The sequence below is a fragment of the Loxodonta africana genome, chromosome 6 (assembly GCF_030014295.1).
Source record: "Loxodonta africana isolate mLoxAfr1 chromosome 6, mLoxAfr1.hap2, whole genome shotgun sequence".
Taxonomy (NCBI): domain Eukaryota; kingdom Metazoa; phylum Chordata; class Mammalia; order Proboscidea; family Elephantidae; genus Loxodonta; species Loxodonta africana.
Genome location: NC_087347.1, coordinates 44,557,524 through 44,582,420, shown reverse-complemented (window position 1 = coordinate 44,582,420; position 24,897 = coordinate 44,557,524). Strand labels below are relative to the sequence as shown.

Here is a 24,897-nt window from a genome sequence, read left to right as displayed (position 1 = left end):
TCAAGCTGAAGCACTGAATGAAGAATCTGTGTTTAGAGGGCCCATATTAATAAACTCAGACTGATCCAACTTTATGTTCCTTGCACCATTATCCCACACCCTTAATAGCCATTCCCACACATATTCCCCAGGGTTTTGTTTGTATATATTAGAAAAATCAAGCAGTTCTTTTGGAGTGTAGCATACCTCCTCACAGGTCACACTGTGTATTTCACCTTCTGGGGCTTGCTGGGACTTAAGTCTAGTTATAAGTCTAGAAGCAAAAATGGGTGGTGGGGGTGGGTCTGGGGAACATTCAACAATGTCTTGTAAGGCATCTTCCTCAGGCAATGCCCCAGGTGATATCTCAAAGGTTCTTCAGACATAGATGGGGTAATCTCATCAGATGGGGGTAGGATAATGGTTTTACTGGAGAGGGTGGCTTAGCAGACAAAGATGAAGTAATCTCTTCAGTTGGGAATAAGAGGGCTGTTTCTGTTGGCAGGAGTGACTCAATGGAATTTAGGGGCTCGATGTCACCAGCTTCCTGATTATCTTCCCATATGTCCCAACCCCAAGTTTCAGGATCCTACGTTTTCCCAATCAATGTCTTCACTTTAACTTCAGACCCCATTTGAGGCTGGGAATTCAATTGGCATTATAATTCAGCCACTCTTACAATAAGACTCTGGATTTGGTTTTCAGCAATGTCAGCTCTGTTACTACAAGAAATAAAGCTTTCTTTCAGGGCACAAGTGGCAACTTTCAGGTCTTTTATGCAGCACTTGAGCCGTAACTCTGAAGTCCTGAGCTCATATCTTTCTTTTATCACTTTGTCTAGTGAAAGTACATCAACCAACCAGCTTTCTTAAGTTTCTCGTTCTGACAAAATTGTAGAAAAGTATCAAATATGCAATCACCCAGAGCCTTGCCTCTCACAAATATACATCCATTGGTGGTGGTATTTTATGTATTTCTATTGCCACTTCACACCATGGATTAGTAGTGCTCTCTTTACTACCAAAAGCAGAGTCATGAGTGCCTTTAATACTAGCCAGACTTGAGAACCAATTCACAATACTCATCCTTATGATTCTGTTCCTCTAGACCCACTCTCAGTATCAAATATCTTAGACTGAGCTCTCTAGAGGTGCAAAACCAGTAAAGTTTCTTTATATATACAAGTATATATAAAGAAACTCCAAATCTGTTGCCACTGATTTGATTATGACTCATAGTGATCCTATAGGACACAGTAGAACTGCCCCATAGGGTTTCCAAAGAGTGGCTGGTGAATTCGAACTGCCGACTTTTTGGTTAGCAGTCAAGCTCTTAACCACTGTGCCACCAGGGCTCCACAAATATACAGAGATTTATCTCAAGAAAATGGCTCATGCAGTTATGGAGGCTGGCAAGTCCCAAATCTGTGGGTCAAGTGTCTTTTCCTGGATCACGTGGTTGCACAGGCTGATGAACTCCAAATTGGCAGGTCAAATGGAAGGCTACTGGCTCGTGGGGTCACAGGAGCTGGTGAATCCCAAAATCTGCAGGTCATGTGGCAGGCTGCTGGCTCACGTCCCAAGAACCAGAGGTCAGAGGATGACAGGTTAGATGCAGGATTCAGAGCATGTGACCTTTGGCAGAACATCCATATATACTGGATGCAGGCTACACCCCCAAGGAAAGTCCCTTTTCAACTGATTGGTTGCTTACATCAGATGACAAAACGGAGTATGACTACATCAGATCACAAAATAGATGATGATTACATCATTACATCTGCCAAATTACATCATTACATAATCACCAAACCACTAAGATTCATGGCCCAGCCACGCTGACACACAACCTTAACCATCACACCTTGCTTTTGGCATTTTGCTTTCCATAAGTCATAAAGGTTTATTTAAATATGAAAGGATTTTCAGTGATGAGGGAGTCTGAGAGAATATTCAATAACACAAAGATGTCACCTTGAGTACTAACGTGTGCTTGACCAAAGCCGTGGTATTTTCAATTGCTTCATACGCTTTTTTTTTTCATACACACATGAAAACTGCACACTGAATAAGGAAGAATGAAGAATTGATGCATTTGAATTATGGTGTTGGCGAAGACTACTAAATATACCATGGGCTGCCAGAAGAACGAACAAATTTGTCTTGGAAGTAGTACAGCCAGAATGTTCCTTAGAAGCTAGTACAGAAAGACTTCATCTCGCCTACCTTGGACATACTATCAGGAGGGACCAATCCCTGGAGAAGGACATCATGCTTGGTAAACTACAGGGTCAACAAAAAAGAGGAAGACCCTTAACAAGATGGATTGATACAGTGGCTGCAACAATGAGCTCAAACATAGGAATGATCGTGAGGATGGCACAGGAGCTGGGAGTGTTCCGTTCTGTTGTGCGTGAGGTCACTGAGTTGGAACCAACTTGACAGCTCCTAACAACAACCATCTTTAGGGAAGCTGACTGCCACATTTTTATCCCATGGAGTGGCTGGTGGAGGGGGGGCTAGCTGAGTGCTTAACCACTGTACCACCAAGGCTCCTAGATACAAACAGCTATATAAAAATTCTTCCTAAATCTTCTTACGTATGTCCTAAGGGTAAGCTGCGCTCTTCACAGTCTTCCTTACCTTAACAATGGTGCTGTTTTAGTTTGACATTTCAGTATTCTAGGAATATCTTTCGTTCAATTTCCTGTGGCAACAGCCATTTCATTGGACTCCTTGTTTCCAGTTTTACCCCCCTTAATCCTCTTCCACAAGGCTCAGAGTAGTTTCTAAAATGCAAATCTAATGCTTTTCCATTGCTAGAAACACCCTCTATCTCATCCCTCATAGGATAAAGCTTAAACCCTTTCACATTTCATGCAAAAATCATCCTAATCTGGCCCCAGCACAGTCTCCAGCTTCATCTCTCAGCACTTCTTTCCTCCTCCTTACAATGAAACCTAATCACCTGGTCACATTTCAAAGCCTTTTTGTATGCCATTGCCTTTGGCTAGAGCACTCCTCCCTTTCTTCTCTGCCTAGGCTAATTCTCATTTATCAAGACTGACCCAAGCCCAGTCTCATTTCAGTGCGCCTTGTCTCTACTTACATAGCACCTTTGTATACTACTCTCTGTACACTGCTCTCATAATGCTCAATACACTACCATAATTGTCTCTTTCCCTCTTCAGTCTGAACAGACTGTATCTCTAGCACCTACCACAGTGCATAGCCCATACCAGTTGCCATCAACTCAACTCTGAGTCATGTGTGTCAGTGTAGAACTACGCTCTACAGGGTTCAGTGGCTGACTTTTCGTTAGTAGATCACCAAGGCTTTCTTCCAAGGTGCTTCTGGGTGGACCCAAACCTCCAGTCTTGTTTAGCAGCAAGAGCATTAAGGCAAGCATAGGTTCAAATACTAGCCCTGCCATTTACTTATCTTTGGGAAGTCACTAAATCCTGAGTTTCCACTCTATGTAAGGTATTTGTAAAGAGAAATGACTTAATTATATGAAAACGGTTGTGAATTGGTAAACAATTTATATTTAATAAATATTAAAGATTCTGATATTGCCTGGATTTGAAACCCAGCTCTACCACTTAACTAGCTGAGTGGCGCTTATCCTCTCTTTGCCTCAGGTGCCTATCCATAAATCATCTCACAGCACTAATGTAAGGAGAAGTTAAAACCAAAAAAAACCAAACCCATTGCCATTGAGTCAATTCCTACTCATAACGACTGAACTGGACAGAGTAGAACTGCCTCATAGGGTTCTTCCACAGAGCAGCTGATGGATTCGGACTGCCAACCTTTTGGTTAACATAGGTAAAACACTTAGATGGGCATCGAACACATAGTAAATATTGTATGAATATTATATAAATGTTTATTATATTACAGAACACTCAAGGTCTGAATATACATGACTAGGAACCATAATTTAGTTCCTTCAATTACTGAGTCACTTAAATTTAAGTATTACCTTAAGCCTCAGGTTTCTTATTGATAAAATAAAATGGAACTAAAGAGGTTCAAAAATCGGTACCGATAACATAAACAGAACACAAAATAAACATGAAATAATATATTATTGTCTCACTCTCTATATTGATGTTTAACATATTTTGAGTATTGACATAAAAAACTCTTGCAAGTTTTCTACCCTTTATGACTATAAATGTTAGATAGTTTTAATGGAGAATTAGACCCCTTGGTTCATATTTTCTACTGTATAATCACACAGACTTGGAACTGGAAAAGGACCGTTGAGATAAAAGTCCAATCCTGTTATTTCTTATATAAGTAAACTGAGGTAAATTTGGCATGGGCTTTTAGGGTCGTACTGAGAAGCTCTGGGGAATGAGCATTGCAGACAGAGGGAACAGCTTGTTTGAAAGCACTAAAGCAGGGGTCCAGAGCTTATTCTACAAGTCCAAGGTGTTTTGGAACCAGTATTAGGAGCTAATGCTGGAAAATACTTTTTAACTATTCAACCTTTAATGTCAGTAATTTCTGAGGTAAAAAAAAAAATTTCTGAGGTAGGTACAAGTTACTCCACCTGTAGCTTTGAAGCAAGGCAGATCCAGGTTTGAATCTCCACTTTGTTACATTAGCAAAATTTTGAGTCTCAGGTTAGGGCAAGAGAGTTGTGAATAATGACTAAGTGAGCTAATGCTTGTAGAGTTCATAATGGGGGTGCCTGGCAGATTGAAAGCACTGTATTCAAAAGTTGGTTCTTTCTGACCTCTTCTATTGGATGAATAAAAATAAAATGTGTTATATAATGAAACACTGTCTTTCATATAATTACGTGCTTGCTAACTTGTTGAACTTTATTTTAAAAATAGAAAGCCAGAGTAACTGCTGAGATGATAAAGTGTCTTCATCCCTGCCCTTCCTCACCATCAAATGTCCTTCACAATTTGAAGTGTCATGTCACCAGTATTAAAATGCTATTTGAAGATCACTGAAGCTCAGAATTCCAATTCAACAAGAAGTCGGGAAAGTTTTTACTGAAATGAACGAAAAAAACTGGAAGGGCCTATTTCAGTTGGTTCTTATAGTGCAGTCTAGCTCGATGAATTTACAGTGAAAACTTTTTTTTTTTTTTCCTGGCACTGTGTATAAAGGCGTATGGGCAAGGGACTTCAGCTCTATTATTATGACCCAGAAATCTTTGAAAGTGTTTGGGAGATTATCTTTTTCCTGGCACTAAAAAGACATCTGTCAATATCCATTATTTACGCTTGAAACTAAAGTCTGCCGTTTTTGTTTTAAAAGACGTGAGATGCCTGGCGTAAAATCAACTGCAAGAAAAGCCCAGCTCTACACGGAAAAAGAGCTCTTTTCAATATCCTCTCCTCTCGCTCACATCACAGATGGCGACCGAGGGTTAAGGTTTAACGTCCAGACATCGAAGCTGCTCATCGCTCAAGGGTGGAGCTCCAGATGGATGCCGTCCGGCGGAGGATGAGCGGCTGCCAATCTTTCGGGGTGCAGCCAGGTGAACCCGGAGGCCACAGCCCATCATTGCTCCCACCCACACTTGGGAAACGACCCACTTCCCCACCGCGACGCGGGGAAGGATTCAGCTCTTCCGTACCCTGCCTCCTGCCTCAGTCTCCGCGCGTGACCTCCGAGGAGCAGAGCGGTGCGGGACAGGGAGGGTCCTCGGCCCTCAAGGGAAGTTGGCAAGGGCAAGTTCGGGTCGTGCGCTAGAAAACTACTCACGGGAGTGACTCCAGCTCCTCCGTCCTCTGCCTGCGCTGCCTCAGGAAGAAGTTCCTAAAGCGGCGGCAGCTTGAGAGCAGCAGCCGCAGCTGCCGCCGCCGCTGCCGCCGCTGCCAGTAACCGCCCGGGCGCGGCAGGGGCTGGCGGGTGACTTCACAACATCATCATTCAGCGACTTGGGTTCTGCAGCGACGCCCTGTCAATAGCAGCCCCCACACAATTAGGGAAACGTTAATGGGACCCATTCTCCCAGCAGCCTCCACGGCGCCAGCACACGGCCTGCCGGGAAGTGTAGTCTCCTGTCCGCCCCGCCCCCTCACCGCCCGGAGTAGTTTCGTCCGCCCCTCTACCCCGCTCCCCGGCTCGAGGGCCCCGCCCCCTCGTGGCCGGACTCTGAGGCGGGAGGCGGGGCCGCGACCCGGGGCCGGGGTGGGGCGAATCCCGTCCCCGCGGGTTGCCTGGGGCAGGGGCAGAGTTCCAGGCCGACGGCCCCTGTCGCTGTCGTGCCCGACCTCCTGCGCCCCCAGGCTCACGAGGGAACGGGCCTCGGACACTAGCCTGGCCCCTCCGCGGGCCGGGATTCCAGGTTCCTGGGGTCCCGCGACCACCCCGGCCCCGCGCCGCAGGCCTCCTGAAGAGAGTCGCTGGCTGTGGTCGCCGCCAGGGTAATGAGGGGAGGCCGATTCGGGGCGGGGAAGGTCCGGAGGCCGGTCGGGGAAGGGAGGGAGCGCGGCTCGGTCCGCACGCGTCCCGAGCAGCCCGAGGCCAGAATTCGCCGCCCCGCCTCGAGCCCGAGGCCGGGTGGCCGCGGAGCCCAGCCAGCAGTCCCGCCCCGCGGGGCGAACGCCCCTGCGCCCCGCGCATCTCCGGATCTGCCGGGAGCCCCGTCGGCCACCCCCAAGCCCGGCCGGGTGGTGGTGGCACCTGCGTGCCGGGTGGGCGGTGCCTGCGAGGGTCGCCTGCGCCAGGTGCGCGGGCCGGAGCGGCCGGTGGCGCCTGTGCCCCCAGCTCTAACCTTTGGCGGCGCTCGTGGCCTGGCGGAGTTCCCAAGCAGAAAAAACTTCCTGGCCCTGGCTCTGTATCTCTTGCCACCGTCTGTGAGTTCGCAGCAGCGTCCTCCAAAAGCCGGACTAGAAAGGAACCTTCTTACAAAATTAAACGCTCAAGCGTCATTCTGTTTTCCGTATTTAGCCTTAGCTTTGCCTTTTCTCCCTCGTGGGTTTGTGTCAAGTACCTTTTTCCTCAAAACTTGATCAGGATTTGTCACACAGCGCCAGGCACCCTGTAGGCGCTCAGTAAATACTTGTTGAAAGCGTGAGTCACGATACCAAGTTTGAAAATTTTTACTGAGCTGTGTGTCGCTATAGTTTTTGTTGATTTTACGGGTTCCCAAGATCACTTTGGAAGTTACTGCAATTTTAAAGTTCAACGAAGGGGATTAAATAGTTATTTTGCATTTCTATAACAATGGTCTCTTTCGTATGCTTAAATTAACTCAAAACCCGACTTTTGTAAATAGATGCACCGTTTGGTGTCCACAGAATGTGTTAACCTATGGGATTAAAGCCTTCGGACAAACCATTCCGTTATGGGACAAATTAAATTGGCTTGTCATAATTAGCTTTTTAGATACAAGGGCAAGGGACCACACTGATGTACTTGTGAACACATGTAGAAATACAGATCTGTTAGGTATGATTTTTTTGAAAAGGATTTATATTCATACATAGTGCGAGAGCTTGAAGGAGAAAAATGACAGCAAGCCCCTGTGCAGCACTGTATTAACAGGCATAGCTGCTGCCTTGACCTCAAAACGTCTTGTGAAATTATCCCTTAATCATTTTGGCGTATTGAGTGCAAAAACCTCTGGGATTAAACTATCCCATTGGAACAAGCCCTTTAGTACGAACAAGCCTCACAGATTGTGTCTGTTTCTTGTGCGTTTTCCTAATGTAATGGAGTTTGAAGTTTTTTTTTTTCTGTGAGGAAGAACTTACCAAGTGAGAAAAAGCAGGATACAAAACTGTGATAACCAGAAAATTCAGTTAATAGTGACATCCCTAACCTGTGTGTTGGTGGGAAGGTAAGCTACAAGAGGGCAGGGCCTCAGTCTGTCCTGATCACAAGCGGGGGGCCCCCAGTGTGCAGCACAGTGCCTGGTCCCTGCTAGGTGCTCAGTAAACACCTGTGGAATGAATACAGATAGCAATGTAATGACTTTCTATGGGTGTATAGATTACTAGAATTTTACCAGATCGAAAGATATGAATATTTTTATGGTTATTGAAACATTGCCAACTTGCTCACCAAATGAATTTTACCATTTTGCACTGCCACTCATAATATTTGAGTGTATCTTTCAGGACCTCCTGTCAAGCTCTTCTATTGATACAATGTTTAGTCTTTAGGAGCACTTTGAAGTGGTTTTCATTTGATCTCAACCACCCTGGGAGAGGGACAGGGCAAATATTATTTTTCCCCTTTTTGTAGCACTGCAGACCCCAGTACCTTAAATTGATGATAATGAATGGCAAATGACAGAATACTCAACCTTTCAGGTCCCTCGTCATCCCATTTTCTACCTCTGATTTGTAGTGAACATCCTGAATACACATCTTTCCTCAGAAAAAAAATTGGATATTGCTCTATAATTAATATCTATCGTTTATAAAATTTTTTTCTTTTTTGTTTTACTCACATATTTGCAGATACCATGATCAAATTTGGAGAGTTTATTAAAATAAAATAATGAAGCACAGTTTAGATGAATGAGGTGATATTGGTTAAGTGGAAGAGAACATCCAGCTCTAGCAAATTTAGAACATTGCCACCCTTTCTGTTAGGAAAGATATGGAAACTTCTGGTGGTGTTTTTGGTTTCTGAAGCAATATAGAAGCATCTGAAGAAATTACAGTTTTAAACCTTTTGAGATTATTACTCTATTAAAAAAAGGTGAACATGAGTTATTTTGCATATCTGTTAACAAATTCCAAGAATAGAATTGAGAATTTGAATTATAACATGAAAAATATTCAGCATACAGAATATTTCTTCACATGAAAACAAAAAAAGTTGCATTTATCATTTTTCTAAACATGATATGATGTGTTTCCAAATTTGCTGGTCAGAGATTCCAAATAATTTAAAAGATAATTAATGAGACCAGGGAGCTTTGGAACTTCTTGAAGTTTACTTTATAGGTAGAACCCCTGGAAGTCTTGAGGTACACTTATAAGTGATACCATTTGTATCAAATTGGGTCGAACATTGCTTTCCTATATTCCTTTCACATTTGCCTAGGGTTCTTTTAAAATAGTAGTACAGACAAGATGGGGAAGGAGAAATGCAAGTATATTGAGACTTTGGAAGCATTCAAAGCCTCCCTTCAACTTCACGCTGCTCTTCTGTTACGTTGTCAGATCCAAATAGTGTTCAGTTAACAGAAATGCTCTTTGAAAACACTTAGCAGGAATTGTGTCAGTCCTTGTGTCAAGGGATAGCTGCCTAAATATCAAGTGGGTAAGTGGGGCAAATGGTTAACACGCTCAGTTGCTAACCTGAAAATTGGCAGTTTGAGTTCACCCAGAGGCACCTTGGAGGAAAGGCCTGGTGATCTACTTTCAAAAAATCAGCCATTGAAAATTGTATGGAGCACAGTTCTGCTCTGACACACATGGGCTCACCCTGAGTCAGCAACAGGTTGTTTATGGCAAATAGTTCTTCAAGAAACTTTTATGTAAATCTGAGCATTATTTTGCTTTTGTTTTTTAGAGGGGGTATTTCTGCATCTGGAAAGGAAAATAAAACAAAAATCTACTGTGGAATAGGTGTATTTTTGTCACTTTCTATGAACTAAAGCGATTCAATGTCTCTTTTGGTAAGTTTTTTGTTAACATGGATCTAATTTTGTGTCATTAGAGTAGTTAAATATTAGTGCAGAATCATACAAAAGGCATGTTCTGATTGGATATTCTTATGAGTTGTTTTGACCTCAATGACTTCTGGCCTTGAGAAGTAAATTAAACTCTTATTGAGATGTCTCTTTCAAAAAGAGCTTCTCCTCTACCTTTCTGACATACTCATTATTCTTTTCCTTTATCCCTTTTTTCTCAGACATGTGATGTACCTAGATATGCCTCCCCCATCCAGTTAGCTATGCCTTCTTCTTTAAATCTTCCAAAAATTCCTTTTACAAATCTTCGTCTGAGTAAAGGCAAGCAAAATTGTGTTAAAAATAAGCCCCTTAACTTAACAACCACTAAAAAAACATTTGAATCAATGTGTAATAAGATGTATAGATGCCAGCTTGTTTGCTGTTTACATTATATCCATGGTGTTCACTTTAAATCAAATAAAAATTTGGGGTAAATGTTGCAAAGAATTGATAAATACCAAATATGTAGGTAACATAACTCGTAGTTATTTTCAATTAAAAAGCAGCAATAAGTATCTTTAGCTATTTCAAAAACTGTTTTATTGTGAATGTTACCCTAGAAAAACCAGTAAAACTTTGCAAAGGAGTCTGTTCTACAGCTGCCTTGACATTGTTAGCTTCTGTCCTTCAGGGTGAGTTTTATGTAAAACAATAGAAATATATACCAAATTATTGTGGTAGACTGATAACGTATACAAGTTGTGAGAGTCCAACTTAAACTATCAGTGATAGAGACTGAGAAAGTGAGAAGTTTGATTAGTGAGAAATTTTGGCATATTTTAAAAGTTTGACTTCTAAGTAACTGACCATAAAGGGTTGTCAGGTAGGCATATTGATGGACTTACTTTAAGAGACTCGTTTGATATTAGTACATTAATGTTCATATAAAAATGACTGTTCAATACTTGAAAATAATTTATTATAAAAGTTCTTTCATAGAATTTGTTTATACTTTTGACATCCGTTTTCTTCCTAAATAGTATAAGGCAAGCTTGGCTCTACTACTTGAAGATGTGATAAATCACATGTAAATGTTACATTTGTATATTGGCAATATGCTATAATAGGACCACGGGTCATAGTGCAGGAAATTTTAAGTTGTGGTCATGGAAATATGTCTCTTTCTTTTAATTTGCTTTGAGTTGGAGTTAGAAATGTTTATCACCTTAAGAAACAAAATTGGTTCCAAATATACTCAATATGTGGTTTAATGTAGACAAAAATGGTTCCTACACTTAAGAAGAAAAAAATCTGAGAATCAAAATAAAAATGATTATAATGAGTACAAGCAAAATATTTGTTAAATATTCAGAAGAAAACTTCACAGATGATGAGAGAGTTAAAAATTAACATGAGCAGTAAAAATGAATTGATGTGACTTGTAAAGAAGAGAGGGCAAGGATCAGAGATAGCACCAAGTAAAACTATTAACAGATGAGAAGTTTGTCTTCTGCACACGCAGCCCCTTCTCCCTTCTGCCCCATGTGGAGTACCTCCACTGCATGGATTCTGGCTTCAGTTCTAGGTACCTGTATGCTGCCCTTTCTCTCTGTTCCCGACCCCAGTTAACAGATCTTTTTGTATCCATGCACCACCCATATTTACCTTGTGACTTATTCTTCACTTACTTAGTGCATTTCTAAATTCCCAGGATTGTTTTTGTACTTCACGAACACGAGTTGAATCACTCAGACCTGAAAAACAGTCTGAAACCAGTATCCATCAATACTTGGTAAGAAAATGGTTCACTACAATTACTGTTCCTCCTTTGCCTTCTGCAATACCATTCACTCCTGTTTCTCCTAATCTCTTTTTCTGTATAGTGTCATTTACTGTTCTTCTTTCTGTACTCCTGCTGTTCACTAAGATTCTGCAATTGGCCTCTTCTTTTCTGCCTAAATCAGCTCTCCCTAAGTAGTTTCACCTATTCCTATGGCTTTAGTTGCACAGATTTCAGATCGTCCTGTAGCTTTCCCAGGTTTCCTTCTGGCTATGCAGGAGCCCTGGGAGCAAGCCGGATTGATGATTATCAAATTTTACTTGTATCCTCAGACTCCTTCCTGGGCACCAGACATGTCTGGAATACCTCTCATTTGGATTTTTCAAAGGCATTTCCATTCAGTTTGATTAAAACTTAAATCTTCTTTTAAATCTCACCAGCCCATTGTATTCATGCTGTAGGTAATGAAAACTCATCTACTAAAAAAAAAAAAAAAAAAAACTAAGTCACCCCAAATATACATTTGGGAGCTACCCTCACTCTGCTTCTGCCTCTACATTTAGCTATACACCAAGACTTATGAGTCTGTCTCTGAAATGCCCTTAAGTCCATGTCTTCCTTCACATGACCCTGCTACAACTCAAGCCTCATCATCTCTCACCTGGACTTCTGCAGGTAGATTTATTGCCTCTAATCTTCTAAACACACTGCAGCCTTTCCCTACCACTCAGATCAGTTTTCATCCCTGCTATCAGTATAAGTCTGGTTACGTCCCTTTCCAACTTCAAAACTTCCATTGGCTTCCTAAAGCCTGTGGGATAAAGTCTGAACTTCTTGGCATGGTATATTGTTGTCAGTTGCCGTCAAATTGTGTGGAATCTAACTTTTGAGCTTCATTTCTCGCCACTGACCCTTTGCACATAATATTCTGTCTTGCTTGAAATACTTTTCTCCTTCTGTCTCGTAAATTCTTCTTCACCCATAATGAGTTGGCTTGCATATCACATCTCTGAAGCCTTTCCTCTTGCAGCTTTTATTTCATTATGCTCCCACTTACCTTAGACATTCCTGTAAAAGGGCAGTTACCGTATTATCTCACAATGGTGTATATGTCTTTCCACTATAACGTGATCCTAATGAAAGCAGGCATCCTGCCTTATTCATCTTTATCTCCTTTGGGCAATCTCTGATACATAGTCATTATTAAATAATTTTTAAAGGAACATGCTTAGGAATCTATTTCTTTCTCTAGGATATTCCTGCCCCCACCCCTTAATCCTTGCTTTATACTACAAAATGGAGCCTGCCTTGAAAATGCTTATTTGCTATAAAATAAACCCAATTAATCCTGTATGTAACTTATCCTGGTTCTGCCTTCAGTTGTCTTTATATGTGTCATTTTAGTTTTCATTCACTAATACTCTGGAGTCTTCTAGTCATCTGTCCTTCTGTATGATAGGATGTAGTATCCAACCCTAGTTTTCATTCAAGTACTACGCTTCAGGTTGAGGTAGCATTCAGAGACACGTTTGTTGTTGTCCCTGTGCTGTTAGCAAGAGAGAGGCCTAGAACTTGAGAAACTTCTGTAGGTGCTATGTGAATCTTTCAAACCTCCATGTTAGAGCCATTTTATATTTTAAGCAGCTAAATCTCCCACCTCTGTCTGTCATTGGAATTAGACTAGAATCTTAAATGTGGGAAGCAAAATTATAACCTGTCTGAAGTCTCTTGTGGAGAAATAAATCGGAGATGTTGTATAATGTAAGTTGACACCAGGCTGGAGACTGGCTTCCGGTGAGTAGAGAAACTTTCCTTGGCTCTCCCTGAGCCATGCTTAATAACACCATTTGTTGTCTTTTATTTGGACAACTTGTAGTTCTCCATTGGCCTGGACCCTATAGACAGGATTAAATTTTGTATTAAAGTATCATCCTTGGAGGACATTTCTGGCTTTCAAATGATTTGTGTCTCCTATGACTTTTGAGGAGCCCTGGTGGCACAGTGGCTAAAAACTTGAAGGAGCCCTGGTAGCACTTGGCTGCTGACCAAAAGGTTAGTGGTTCAAACCCACCAGGCCCTGTACAGGAGAAAGCAGTCTGCTTCCATTAAAGATATTCAGAAAAGCCTCGGGAACCCCATGGGGCATTTCTACCCTGTCCTGTAGGGTCGCTATGAGTCAGAATAGACTCTACGGCAGTGGGTTAAAGGGTTATAACTTTGGAAACCCCTCTAACTGCAGAAAAGCCCATTTTCTATAATTAACCTTTATAGAATGAAAGACTGCAATGCTTGAGTTCAGCTGCTGCCTTTAAATAATATATTTTTGGCATTGTGGTAATTCCCTAAAGGCCATCTAGTCCTATTTCCAACCCATGCAGGAATGTTCTCTACAATATTTCTGAGGGTTGTAGAGCTCAAATAGGAGAAAGAGCTCTGTCACAGCAAATAATAGTGTAGAAGGGTATTTTTCACCACAAGTTAAAGCCCAACCGGATCTCTCCAAAAGCACTTCACACGGTGCCATTTACTGCCTTGGTTATGGAACCAGGATTCAATTTCTGTTCCTCAGACTCTCAGGATCAGAAACTGGATTTTGTCAGCAAACTCAAAGTGAATCCATGTCTCAGCACAAGATCCATATTAACCAAGCTCATTAGAGTGATACATAAACCCACAGTGTTATAGATACAGTTTTCTTAAAGTGCATCATGAATCCATTCTTTCCTTACAGTAAAGTTCCATGGGAAACCAAATCCTTATTAGAAGCAGTTTAATTTATAATGAAGAACTAATGCCAGGTAACAAAGTACTTGAAACTCGCATCATGGTACTTTTCTTTTTTTGTAAGCAGACCTTTGTGGGCATCAAATGACCACCTACTTGCTGATCATGAAATCAAAACAGAGAATACAAATAAATTAAAGTTTAAAGACGTATATCTGGGAAGGCCTCATGGGTATTTCTCCACCCAGGGGGTGTTCTCTTCAACCAAGCTACAAAAGTTAAAGCTTCAAAGGTTACGTTCCCCCTCCATGGACAGTGTGTGGCCAGTGTTCTTCTTTCCATCTCTTAAAACATTCTTTAAGCCTGAGTTTGTCTGAAGACTACCTGTTCTAAAGAAACTAAGTTGATGTACTTAGATTTTTCTTTTCTTTCTTCATTGGGGTTATATCCAATTGTATAATTACTTTTTATAATCTTCCATCACTCTTGAACAAAATTCTCCTTCAGGATCTTTACCAGGGGCTCAAGATTACTATCTTAAAAGTTTATGGAACATGTAATCTTTCCTTCACTGTTTAAAACTCCATCTCTTTCTCCTAATTAAAAGTGATCAAGGATGTGAAAAGTAATTAGCACAATTCCTAGCACATAGTAATGTAATTTTTTCCCGCTCTTCCTTCTCCCCACCTTGGAGGCAGTAACAAGATTCCTGCCACCTGTTGGTGCCTGTAAAAGCTCCTAAGTGCCCTTTGGGGCACTGGTGTCCTTTGTGAGCTCTTCATGGCTATCATATTCCCAGTGGTTTAGGCCTCTTCTTTCTCGTGTGTGTGTCTTAATTCATTGCCACTATATTCTTGTTAGTATTTTCCTGCACCTTAACATTTTTAGAATCCTCTTTCTTTCTGACCTCCTTTCTGATTTATTTCATCTTGTGGAAAATTTCTTCAGCAATTTTAATATGCTGCAGCGTATTGTTCCTTAAATTTTAACACCTCCATAAGCAGAGCAGGTACCTTGTATGTGTAATGGATATAGCTGGCAACTACTTTAACCAAGAGCACAAGCATAGAGTATTCCTCACAGATCCCTGAAGCTCTTTCCTTGATGTATTTATCACATACCCTGATGAATTTTACCAGCCATTCTGAGCTCCTCCTAAATATGCTTACTGGAAATTGCACTGGGAAGTCTTCCTTGTTACCTATAAATCTGCTTTTCTTGTCCTTTTCCCCTTTATGGGCTAATAACTTTCTAACATCAATCATTAACAATAAACTCCTTTTGGATCTTAAAACAGTCTTGGAAGCTATCTTTTAATGCCTTTCTAATGAGCATGTATGTGTTTGAAAATACAGTATCAGTATTGTGTATGGGGCAGGATGGGGGACAAAATTGGGGAACCAAAAAAGTTTATACCTATCTTGTATTCATCTTTTAAAAAACTGCAGGTTGATGAGCCAACCCTCTCCCGGTTACCTCTGTCTGCTGGAGCCAGTGAAGTGATAAATTCCACTAATGTTTCTCACTATGAACTTCAAGTGGAAATAGGTAATCATCCTGGAATTAACATAAATTGGACCTTCATTATTAGAAATTGATGACAAAAAGATCATTTTATAAGCAGGTATATTTTTCTTGTCACCTGCAGCATAAAACTAAATGTTAACTGTGTCAGTCAAATGGACCCATTAATTTGTGTCTGTCCTAAAATAGTAGCCTAGATGTTTCTCAAGATTACTGTCTCAAATTTTTACTTTCCCAAGAAGTATTTTAGAGAAGGAAGATACTAAATAATCTATAAATATTCATTATCTGTAGGGTGTTTTTTTTTGTGTGTGGGCATATTCTAATTTTATTGATATAATTTATACTGAGTAAGAATTAAAATCAATCATATGAATCTTTTCAAGTCATGGTCCTTTAATCAAATCACTTTCTTTTTAACTTAAAGACTAACTAAAACCTTATTTGTAGTAGAAACCTTTCTCAGCTTGGAACAGAATAGGTTATTGATTATAACTACATATAAGTTACTGAGTTTTATAAGAAGCATTTGCTCTGAATACTCAGAAACATGTACTAAATACTACGAACCGGATACTATGCTAAGTGCTAGAGATATAAAGGTGTGTAAAACACCTATAGAGCTCATATCTTCTCAGGGAAAGTGAATGAGTAAGATAGCTTTGTTATACACTAGTGAGTACTGTAGCAGAGATGTGTGCTAAGTTTTATGGGAACAGAGAAGATGGAGCATCCAACCAGACACCTCTGGAAGTTAGGAAAGATGGCAAGAAGAAGATGGATTTTGAAGAATGAGGAAAAGTCTACCAGATGTTCTAGTCAGTATAAACAACAGATACCAATCCTGGCTAACTTAAGCAGAAAAGAAATTTTATGAACAATATTGCTAACTCACCGAATAATTGGCTAGAAAAATAGACTTGGAAGAAATGAAATGGAATGGAGTGACTAGAACCATAGCCAGGGCCATAACATAGGAGCAGTCTAGGTAAGGGTACTACCTAGGAGAGTACTTCCACCATCAGACACTGGACCCCACTGCAGTGAGTTCTGACCGACCTTGCTGCTTTATGTCACTCACTTCATCCTCCTGTGGCCAAGCTTAAGTCACATGCCAGGGTCAGGGAGAACAAGAATCCGGCCATTTCTAAAATACCATATGGTGCTAAATTCCTCAAACTTGGAAAGGAGGTTCAGATAATACCAATCCAAAAAAAAAAAAGTTTACTTCAGTAAATGACTGAGGAAGGCTGCTTAGTGGGGGAATATCATGTAGTTCCTATGAGTAGAGGCGGGAGCAAGAAGACAGTAGGCAGTGGTGGGAAGGCAGGCTGTGAAGGGCTTCTTTTGATGTGTTTAGAAGTTCAGATTCTTTCTTCCTGCCCCCACTGCCTAAGGCAGTGGTGGTGACATTGGAGAGGATGGGGTGAATTTAAAATTAATTTCATTTCAAAGATAAAACTGACATAATTTGGTGACTGTGGAAACAACTAACATTAAGAAAAAAAAAGTTGCCATCGAGTCAGTTCTGACTCATAGCGACAATGTAGGACAGAGTAGGACTGCCCCTGTTGGTTAGCAGCTAATCTCTTAACCACTGTGCCACCAGGGCTTATTTATTAGGTACCTATTGGCAGTGGGCTGGGCTATTAATTGATGCCACTCTAGAGTAGATGTTTCAAATTTTAAAAAAGTGACAATACCAAATGCTGGTGAGTGTATCGAGCAACTATAGCTCTCTCACGTTTCCTGTAGGAATACAAAATGGTTGAGTCACTTTCGAAAACAGTTTAGCAACTTCTTATAAGGTTAAATATGTATTTACCATATGACCAAGTAATCCTATCTCTTCGGTTTTGCCAAGAGATATGAAAACATATGTCTGCATAAAGACCTGTACAGGAATGTTTCTTGTGGCTTTGTTGATAGTCACCAAAAACCGGAAAAAACCTAAGTGTCCATCAACTTGTGAATGGATAATTAAGTTGCGGTATATCCATACAGGAGCCCTGGCGGCACAGGGGTTAAGAGCTCAGCTGCTAACCCAAAGGTTGGCAGTTGGAATCCATCAGCCGCTCCTTGGAAACCCTGTGGGGCAGTTCTACTCTGTCCTAGAGGGTGAGTGTGACTCGGAATCCGACTCCTATATGGCCATTATGAGTCAGAATCAACTTGATGGCAACAGGTTTTATATCCAAACAATGGGTTACTATTCAGCAATAAAAAGAAACTAACTACTGATACATACAACAACATAGATGAATCTCAAAAGCGTTAGGCTCAGTAAAAGAGGCCAGACACAAAAGGCTCCATTCTTTATGATTGTGTTTATATGACACAGGCAAAGCTCAAGGGACAAAAGTCAGATCAGTGGTTACCGGAACTGGGAGCAGGGTGGGGGTTTGCTGAATAGCATTCCATTGTTTGAGTATATCACAATTTGTTTATCAAGTTTTAGTCATTAAAATAGGGGTGTAGTGGTGTCTCATTGTGGTTTTCGCTTGTATTTCTCTGTGTTGAACATCTTTCCAGGTGCTTAGTGGCTATCTTTTTTTGTGATTGTATAATTTTTTTTTTTATATTCAATCTTCTGCCTAATTTTTTTAACTGAAATGTTTGTCATCTTATTATAGAGTTAAGAGTTCTTTATATGTTTTGTATAGAAGTGTTTTGTCATATGTATTGTGAATGCTTTCTCCCAACCAGTGGCCTGCATTTTCATTTTAACAGTGTCATTTGAAGAGCAGAAGTTTTTGATTTTGATCAAGTCTAAATTCTCATTATTTTCTTTTATGCTTGCTAACATGAGTTTTATGTCTGGTTACAGGAAGAGGATTTGACAACTTGACTTCTGTCCACCTTGCAAGGCACACTCCTACAGGAATGTTGGTGACTGTAAAAATTACAAATCTGGAAAACTGCACTGATGAACGCCTAAAAGCTTTACAGGTAACAATACAAAAAAAAAAAAATACATTTAATGTAACATCTATTTGAAGAAACTACATCTCTAAAAACTTTTTCCCCAAATTTGTAATGCTTCTTTCTGTTAGCAAAAGGTAAATTTCTTCTTCCTAATTAACATGCAGTTGTAGAATTGGAAAGAATACTTGGAAGCCAAATCTATTACATGAAAAGATAAATGTGTTCAAATTTTAGGTGCCTGTTAGTAACTACTATTAATAAGGAATTAATAAACTAGGAATTAATAGTTACTATTAAGTCCTTTAAGGAGCCCTGGTGGTACAGTGGTTAGAGCACTTGGCTGCTAACTGAAAGGTTAGCAGTTTGAACCCGCCAGCTGCTCCACAGGAGAAAGATGTGGCAATCTGCTTCTGTAAAGATTTACAGCGTTGGAGACCCTACAGGGAAGTTCTTTGTCCTATAGGGTCACTATGAGTCAGAATTGACTCTACAGTAATGAGTATTAATTCCTTCAAATGAATACCATACCAGAACGCTAGTCTGGATATTCACAACACTACTAGTCAGTCAGTCCAGTCACAAATAATCATATAGGAAAAGTAGAAAAAACAAAAGCAAACATTTTGTTTTTCATCCAATTAAACAAAATTAAATTGATAAATTTTACCAGAATCGCATTTCAAGAATATTATAATACCACTTTTAGTGCCACTAATCCTTTTTGATATAAAGAGGGAAAGGATATTGTTTCAACATTGTCCAATTTTGTAAATATTTGTATGTGCACATACATATGCACAGGAAAAAAGACTGGAAAAAACTACACCAAAATGTTAACAGTGGTTCTCTGTGATATAACTGTGTTCATCTCTGTTAGAAACAACTTTATCTTTTATTTTTATGTATTTTTAAATTTGTCTATAGTAAGAACATAGTATACTTATTAAGAGCATGGCCTTTGGAATCAAACTGAGTTCACAGCTCTCTTCCACTTATTAACTCCATGCTCCTAGACAAGTTTTCTAACTTATTTCTAAGCTTCCACTTCTGTAACGTGGGAATAAGAATATCTCATGTTTCATGTAGCGGTTGTGAGGTTTAGAGGGCTGAAAGCAGTAAGAAGAGTGCTTAGTACTAATAAGCTCTCACTGAGTACCAGCCATCACTACTACTGTTATTCATCATAAAGGAAACAAAGGATTGTTTTTAAATGCCTTGTCTCTTCTGTGTCTATCCTAGAAATCACTAATTCTATCCCACTTGTTCCGGCACCCCAATGTTACAACTTATTGGACAGTTTTCACTGTTGGCAGCTGGCTTTGGGTTATTTCTCCATTTATGGCCTATGGTAAGGAAACTGGTTTTAGATAAAATAACTCATTGTTCAGCACGGATGCTGTAATTCTAAGGGTGGGTGAGATCTTAAATTTATAGTTTATTACTTTTAATTTATAAATATAATGGCCAATTTTAGATTTCATGGCATATTTCTATTTCTGGATCATGTTGAATTTTATTTTTCACAAAAGCGTAGAATGTATATGACGATCAGTGAAACCATCACTGCTTCTCCAAGCATTCTGTGCCTTTGCCCAAGCTGTCTCTACTCCCTTGGTTTCCTTATTCTGTCAGTAGAGAGCTACCATTATTTTTCAGGCAGTGGTAGTGTTTTCCTCCTGTGCACAGTCTCTTGTCTCTCTTTCACTGCATTGTAAAGTCATTTCGCGGCATCATAAACATCTGTGCCTGTCTCCCTCACTGCATTGTCAAGTCATTTCACGGCATTGTAAGCGTCTGTGCCAGTCTCTCTCACTGCATTGTAAAGTCATTTCACTGCATTGTAAGCCTCTGTGCCTGTCTCCCTCACTGCATTGTAAAGTCATTTCACTGCATTGTAAGCCTCTGTGCCAGTCTCTCTCACTGCATTGTAAAGTCGTTTCACGGCATTGTAAGCCTCTGTGCCTGTCTCCCTCACCGCATTGTAAAGTCATTTCACGGCATTGTAAACGTCTGTGCCTGTCTCCCTCATTGCATTGTAAAGTCATTTCACGGCATTGTAAGCATCTGTGCCTATCTTCCCTCACTGGAGTTGAGCTTCTTGAGGGCTGGGATCATGTTTGTATTTTTCATTTTGCTATCCGCAGTGCTCACATAATACCTAGCACAAAATTAAAAAAAAAAAAAATTTTTTTTTGCACATAATGGGGTTCACTAAATGTGTCGAATGAATGGATTTTAGAGCTTTGATTTGTAAGACAGTTTTTACGAATTGACTCTGAATTAAAAATGCACACACTATGTATTAAGTCATATTGAAAAGTTGATAACTCTTAAAATCTCTAGGGAATCATTAGAAAAAATCTTTTTAAGGATTCTCGAAGGAAAATTACCTTTGCGTAAGAAAGTAATTAGACTCCAAAAATTAACAGGTGTGTGTGTGTGTGTGTGTTTGTAGGTTGAAAAGAACATTTAAAGCATAGCTGGAAGCAAAATTACTTTCAGTGTTCATCTAAAGATTTGAGGGGTTTCTTTCAGGTTCAGCAAGTCAACTCTTGAAGACTTATTTTCCTGAAGGAATGAGTGAAACTTTAATAAGAAACATCCTCTTTGGAGCAGTGACAGGGTTGAACTATCTGCACCAAAATGGCTATATTCACAGGTAATTACTTATTTGTATTTTACAAAATAAAAGAATTTTAAGAGAAGAAATCTTTTAGAGAATTTTTAGGAAGGCACAGCTGAGTGTTAGAGAGGCAGGATAGCCGGCTCAGAAACAAAGATTGAAGAAGGAAGAGGCCAGAAGGTGCATTGGTTGCTGACGTTTTATGTTCATTCACCAGGAAGATTCAGAGCACCTCCTCTGTGCCAAGCACTGTGCCGGGTGCTGGGGTGGGTGCCTACCCTCAACCTTCAACCTAATGAGAGATGTCATAGCCTGCCCAGGGTATAAACTGTAGGGAATGGGATCCTAGGTAGCCAATTTTTGTAAGCAAATAAAAAGTTTCTTTATCTGCTTTAGGTTTATATTATATTTGTATGTACACGTTATAATTAAACCTTTCTTTGATTTCTTAAATATTTTGCAGCACCTTGAGCTTATTATACTAAATATCGTCTTGTTACCAAATTGTAGATGCAGAAGTAATTGGCTGAATGTTAAAAACAGTGCTGTTCTAAGATATACCAAAACCTTGTTTTGCTTCTTAATTAAGTTGCTTTTAGATAAGCTTGTTTTCTTATTGTTTGTTTCAGTCTTCTTAAAGCTTTTTGTTGATGTTTTCAACAGCATTCTGGTTAACTGAGGATTTCCGACAGATTGTGCTCTAATTAATCGAGGTTTTATTATACTTTCCCAGACTATTGGCCACCGCACCCTCTTAGTTTCCAGGTTCATTGTTTTAGATGAAATAAACAAAGCTCTTTTATAATTTATTTGACTAAGAAAAAATTTTTATAAGACATATCTTTATAAATGATGCTATTCAGAGAGGCTGTCTTTTATTGGATAGCATTGCATTTAACTTTAAATTATGACCTCGTGCTTCAAATATTATTTAAGTAACTTTTATAGACTTCTCCTTAGGTATTTTGTAACAGCATCCTAAAATAGTATAATTAATAATTTGATTCTGTTACTTGTTTGAAAAATCTTATCAATTCTAAACATGTAGCTTTCAGTTTTATTTTTCCTTGTTCTAATGCTATGTTAAATAGCTGAAAGAATTTCTTAATTCCTTGGATGCTTCCCATATATATATAGCAGTGTACTGCTATTTTATAAAGAATATTTAATTTCTAAGAGAATAACAGGTTTGTTCTGACTAGAGTTTTATTCTTTCATCATTGGCCAATTTCCTAGTATTTAGGATTGTTTCTTTTTGTTCTAGGAGTATTAAAGCCAGCCATATCCTCATTTCTGGTGATGGCCTAGTGACCCTCTCTGGCCTGTCCCATCTGCATAGTTTGGTTAAGCACGGACAGAGGCATAGGGCTGTGTATGATTTCCCACAGTTCAGCACATCAGTGCAGCCGTGGCTGAGTCCAGAACTACTGAGACAGGTCAGATGTGGCCGTTACATTGGGTTGTCTGTGCGTCTCAAGTGTCTTCTCAGTTTCATTAAAGGACAATCATGCCCTTATATTCAGATTGGTGTATAACCTACTGTGAGACATTTTCCTTTTTCTTGTCAAAAATATCCTGATAGGACTTTTAAAATATATACCATACATTAGATATATCTTAATTTGTCTCTTAGGGTTTTTTTTTTTTTCCCATTGTTGTTCATTTATTAAAAGAGCACATTTAAAAATTGTATTTACACTAAAGGACTTCAAATTAATTGTGTATCTCTACAGGATTTACATGGATATAATGTGAAGTCAGATATTTACAGTGTTGGGATTACAGCATGTGAATTAGCCAGTGGGCGGGTACCTTTCCAGGACATGCACAGGACTCAGGTAAATGCTACTGTATTAAGTTCCTAGTGCTGCTGTAACAAAATATCACAAACTGGGTGGTTTCTAAGAACAGAAATTAATTATCTCACAGTTTTGGAGGGTGGGAGCCTGAGATCAGGGTATTGGCTGTGTTGATTCTTTCCAAGACTTTGAGGGAGAATCTTCCATGCCTCTCTCTGAGCTTTTGGTAACTCCAGGCATTCCTTGGCTTGCAGCTACAGGACACATGGCATTTTCCCCTCCTGTGTCTGTCTTTCTGTGTCCATTCTCTTCTTTTGTAAGGGCAGCACTAAGATTGGATTATGACCTACCCTACTCCAGTGTGACCTCATGTTAACTGATCTATCTTCAAATACCTTATTTCCAAACAAGGTCATATTCATGGGTACTAGGATTTATGACTTTAGCATATCTTTTTGGAGGACACAACAATCCATAACATCTACTAAAATCCCTAAACTACTAATTTTCTTTCAGAAGATCTCTTTTACTGCAGGTAATTTCTGCTGTATACTATTAGGATCTTTGTTGTTGATTATAGTATTTTGCCAAAAAGGCATTGAAGGAAAATATTCTTTGTTTTAGATGCTGTTACAGAAACTGAAAGGTCCTCCTTATAGCCCATTGGATGTCAGTATTTTCCCTCAGTCAGAATCCAGAATGAAAAATTCCCGATCAGGTATAGACTCTGGGATTGGAGAAAGTGTACTTGTGTCCAGTGGCACTCGCACAGTGAACAGTGACAGACTGCAGACGCCATCCTCAAAAAGTTTCTCTCCTGCCTTCTTCAACTTGGTACAACTCTGTTTGCAACAAGATCCTGAGAAAAGGTAATATTTTGCCTTTAAGCAACACAAAACATATGTGTTGTATATCTTATAGAAACTTTCTGATATTGCCCTTCCAGAGTAATTGAAATCTTTTATTAATCTTTTGGTCAAAAAATGATAGTCTAATCTAGAAAATATCAAAGCTAAAAGCAAGTAGAGACAATGAGGAGATAGGAAGAACACTTGATTCAAAGTCAGAAAACTTGGGTCCAGTCACAGTTATCCCAGTTGCTAGCCAAGTCACCTTGTAAAAGTCACTTAATCTTTCTAGACATAATTACTATATTATGTTAAAACATTTTGGAAACTTCCAAGCAGTATAAAAATGTAAATTGCTGCAACTATAATAATATAAATCATTATTATAAGTATATATTAGTGTTAGCATTATTGAAAACAAGGTGTGTCTCATTTATCTTTTTTCAGCCTCTTAGTGTCTAATGAATGCCCAGTAAATGTTTGGGTGTGGATTAATTGAAGGATACCTTTAGAATGAATTCTTCCCGTTAGTTAAGATTGAATCTGAGAATTGGGCTTCCTGATGTAATATTCTTTTTCCTTTTAATGTTTTAGTATTGGGCTTTATAGCTATAAATTTTATTTTCTAATTTAGTTTTACACTTAAAATCTACATTCTAATATGTGGTTCTATTCTTTTATAATTTTTTTTTAAAATTTCAGACCATCAGCAAGCAGTTTATTGTCCCATGTATTCTTTAAACAGGTGAGCTAATCTATCTTCTGTTGTCTAGATGTGTTTAAATACTATAAAATAATTACTTAATTGCGTTGACTTAATGAGACCTTCAGATTACCAAGATTCTTAATAATAACTTTCTTACAAAATAAAGCTAAAAACAACTCTTCTGGTAGCTCAATTTTTAACTTCCTACAATATTTCGATTCTGCACAATAACGCAACAAAATGAGCAAAAACAAACTGGAGTGTCATCATGTGTTACTGTAGCCTCATTATATTTTTATTAATTTTAAAAACATTTGATTTTTCTGTATTGGTCAGAAATGGTGAAAGGACAAAATAATTCTGATAAACATCACTTTATTTGA

General features: G+C 39.4%; 2 protein-coding genes across 5 annotated transcripts in view; one reads left to right on the top strand and one right to left on the bottom strand.

Moving 5' to 3' along the window:
- The window catches only part of TRAK2 (trafficking kinesin protein 2), a 69,591-nt gene extending 63,669 nt beyond the window's left edge, over window positions 1-5,922 (bottom strand). The window contains exon 1 of one of the 2 annotated variants that reach the window (XM_010602479.3): window positions 5,712-5,922. The gene's annotated coding sequence lies outside the window, so the exon portion shown is untranslated. The other variant, XM_064286810.1, reaches the window with a different exon arrangement.
- A 249-nt stretch (window positions 5,923-6,171) lies between these two features.
- STRADB (STE20 related adaptor beta) overlaps window positions 6,172-24,897 on the top strand; it is a 31,021-nt gene continuing 12,295 nt past the window's right edge. Inside the window, exons 1-11 of one of the 3 annotated variants that reach the window (XM_003406135.4) lie at window positions 6,173-6,376; window positions 9,483-9,588; window positions 11,297-11,377; window positions 15,538-15,637; window positions 18,441-18,562; window positions 19,778-19,886; window positions 21,074-21,197; window positions 22,426-22,597; window positions 22,895-22,999; window positions 23,585-23,829; window positions 24,511-24,553. In XM_003406135.4, coding sequence (XP_003406183.1) covers window positions 9,577-9,588; window positions 11,297-11,377; window positions 15,538-15,637; window positions 18,441-18,562; window positions 19,778-19,886; window positions 21,074-21,197; window positions 22,426-22,597; window positions 22,895-22,999; window positions 23,585-23,829; window positions 24,511-24,553 — 1,113 coding nt within the window. In that variant the 5' untranslated portion in view covers window positions 6,173-6,376; window positions 9,483-9,576. Of the gene's footprint in view, window positions 6,377-9,482; window positions 9,589-11,296; window positions 11,378-15,537; window positions 15,714-18,440; window positions 18,563-19,777; window positions 19,887-21,073; window positions 21,198-22,425; window positions 22,598-22,894; window positions 23,000-23,584; window positions 23,830-24,510; window positions 24,554-24,897 lie in introns of those variants that run through there. The other 2 variants (XM_023542355.2, XM_023542358.2) reach the window with 2 other exon arrangements.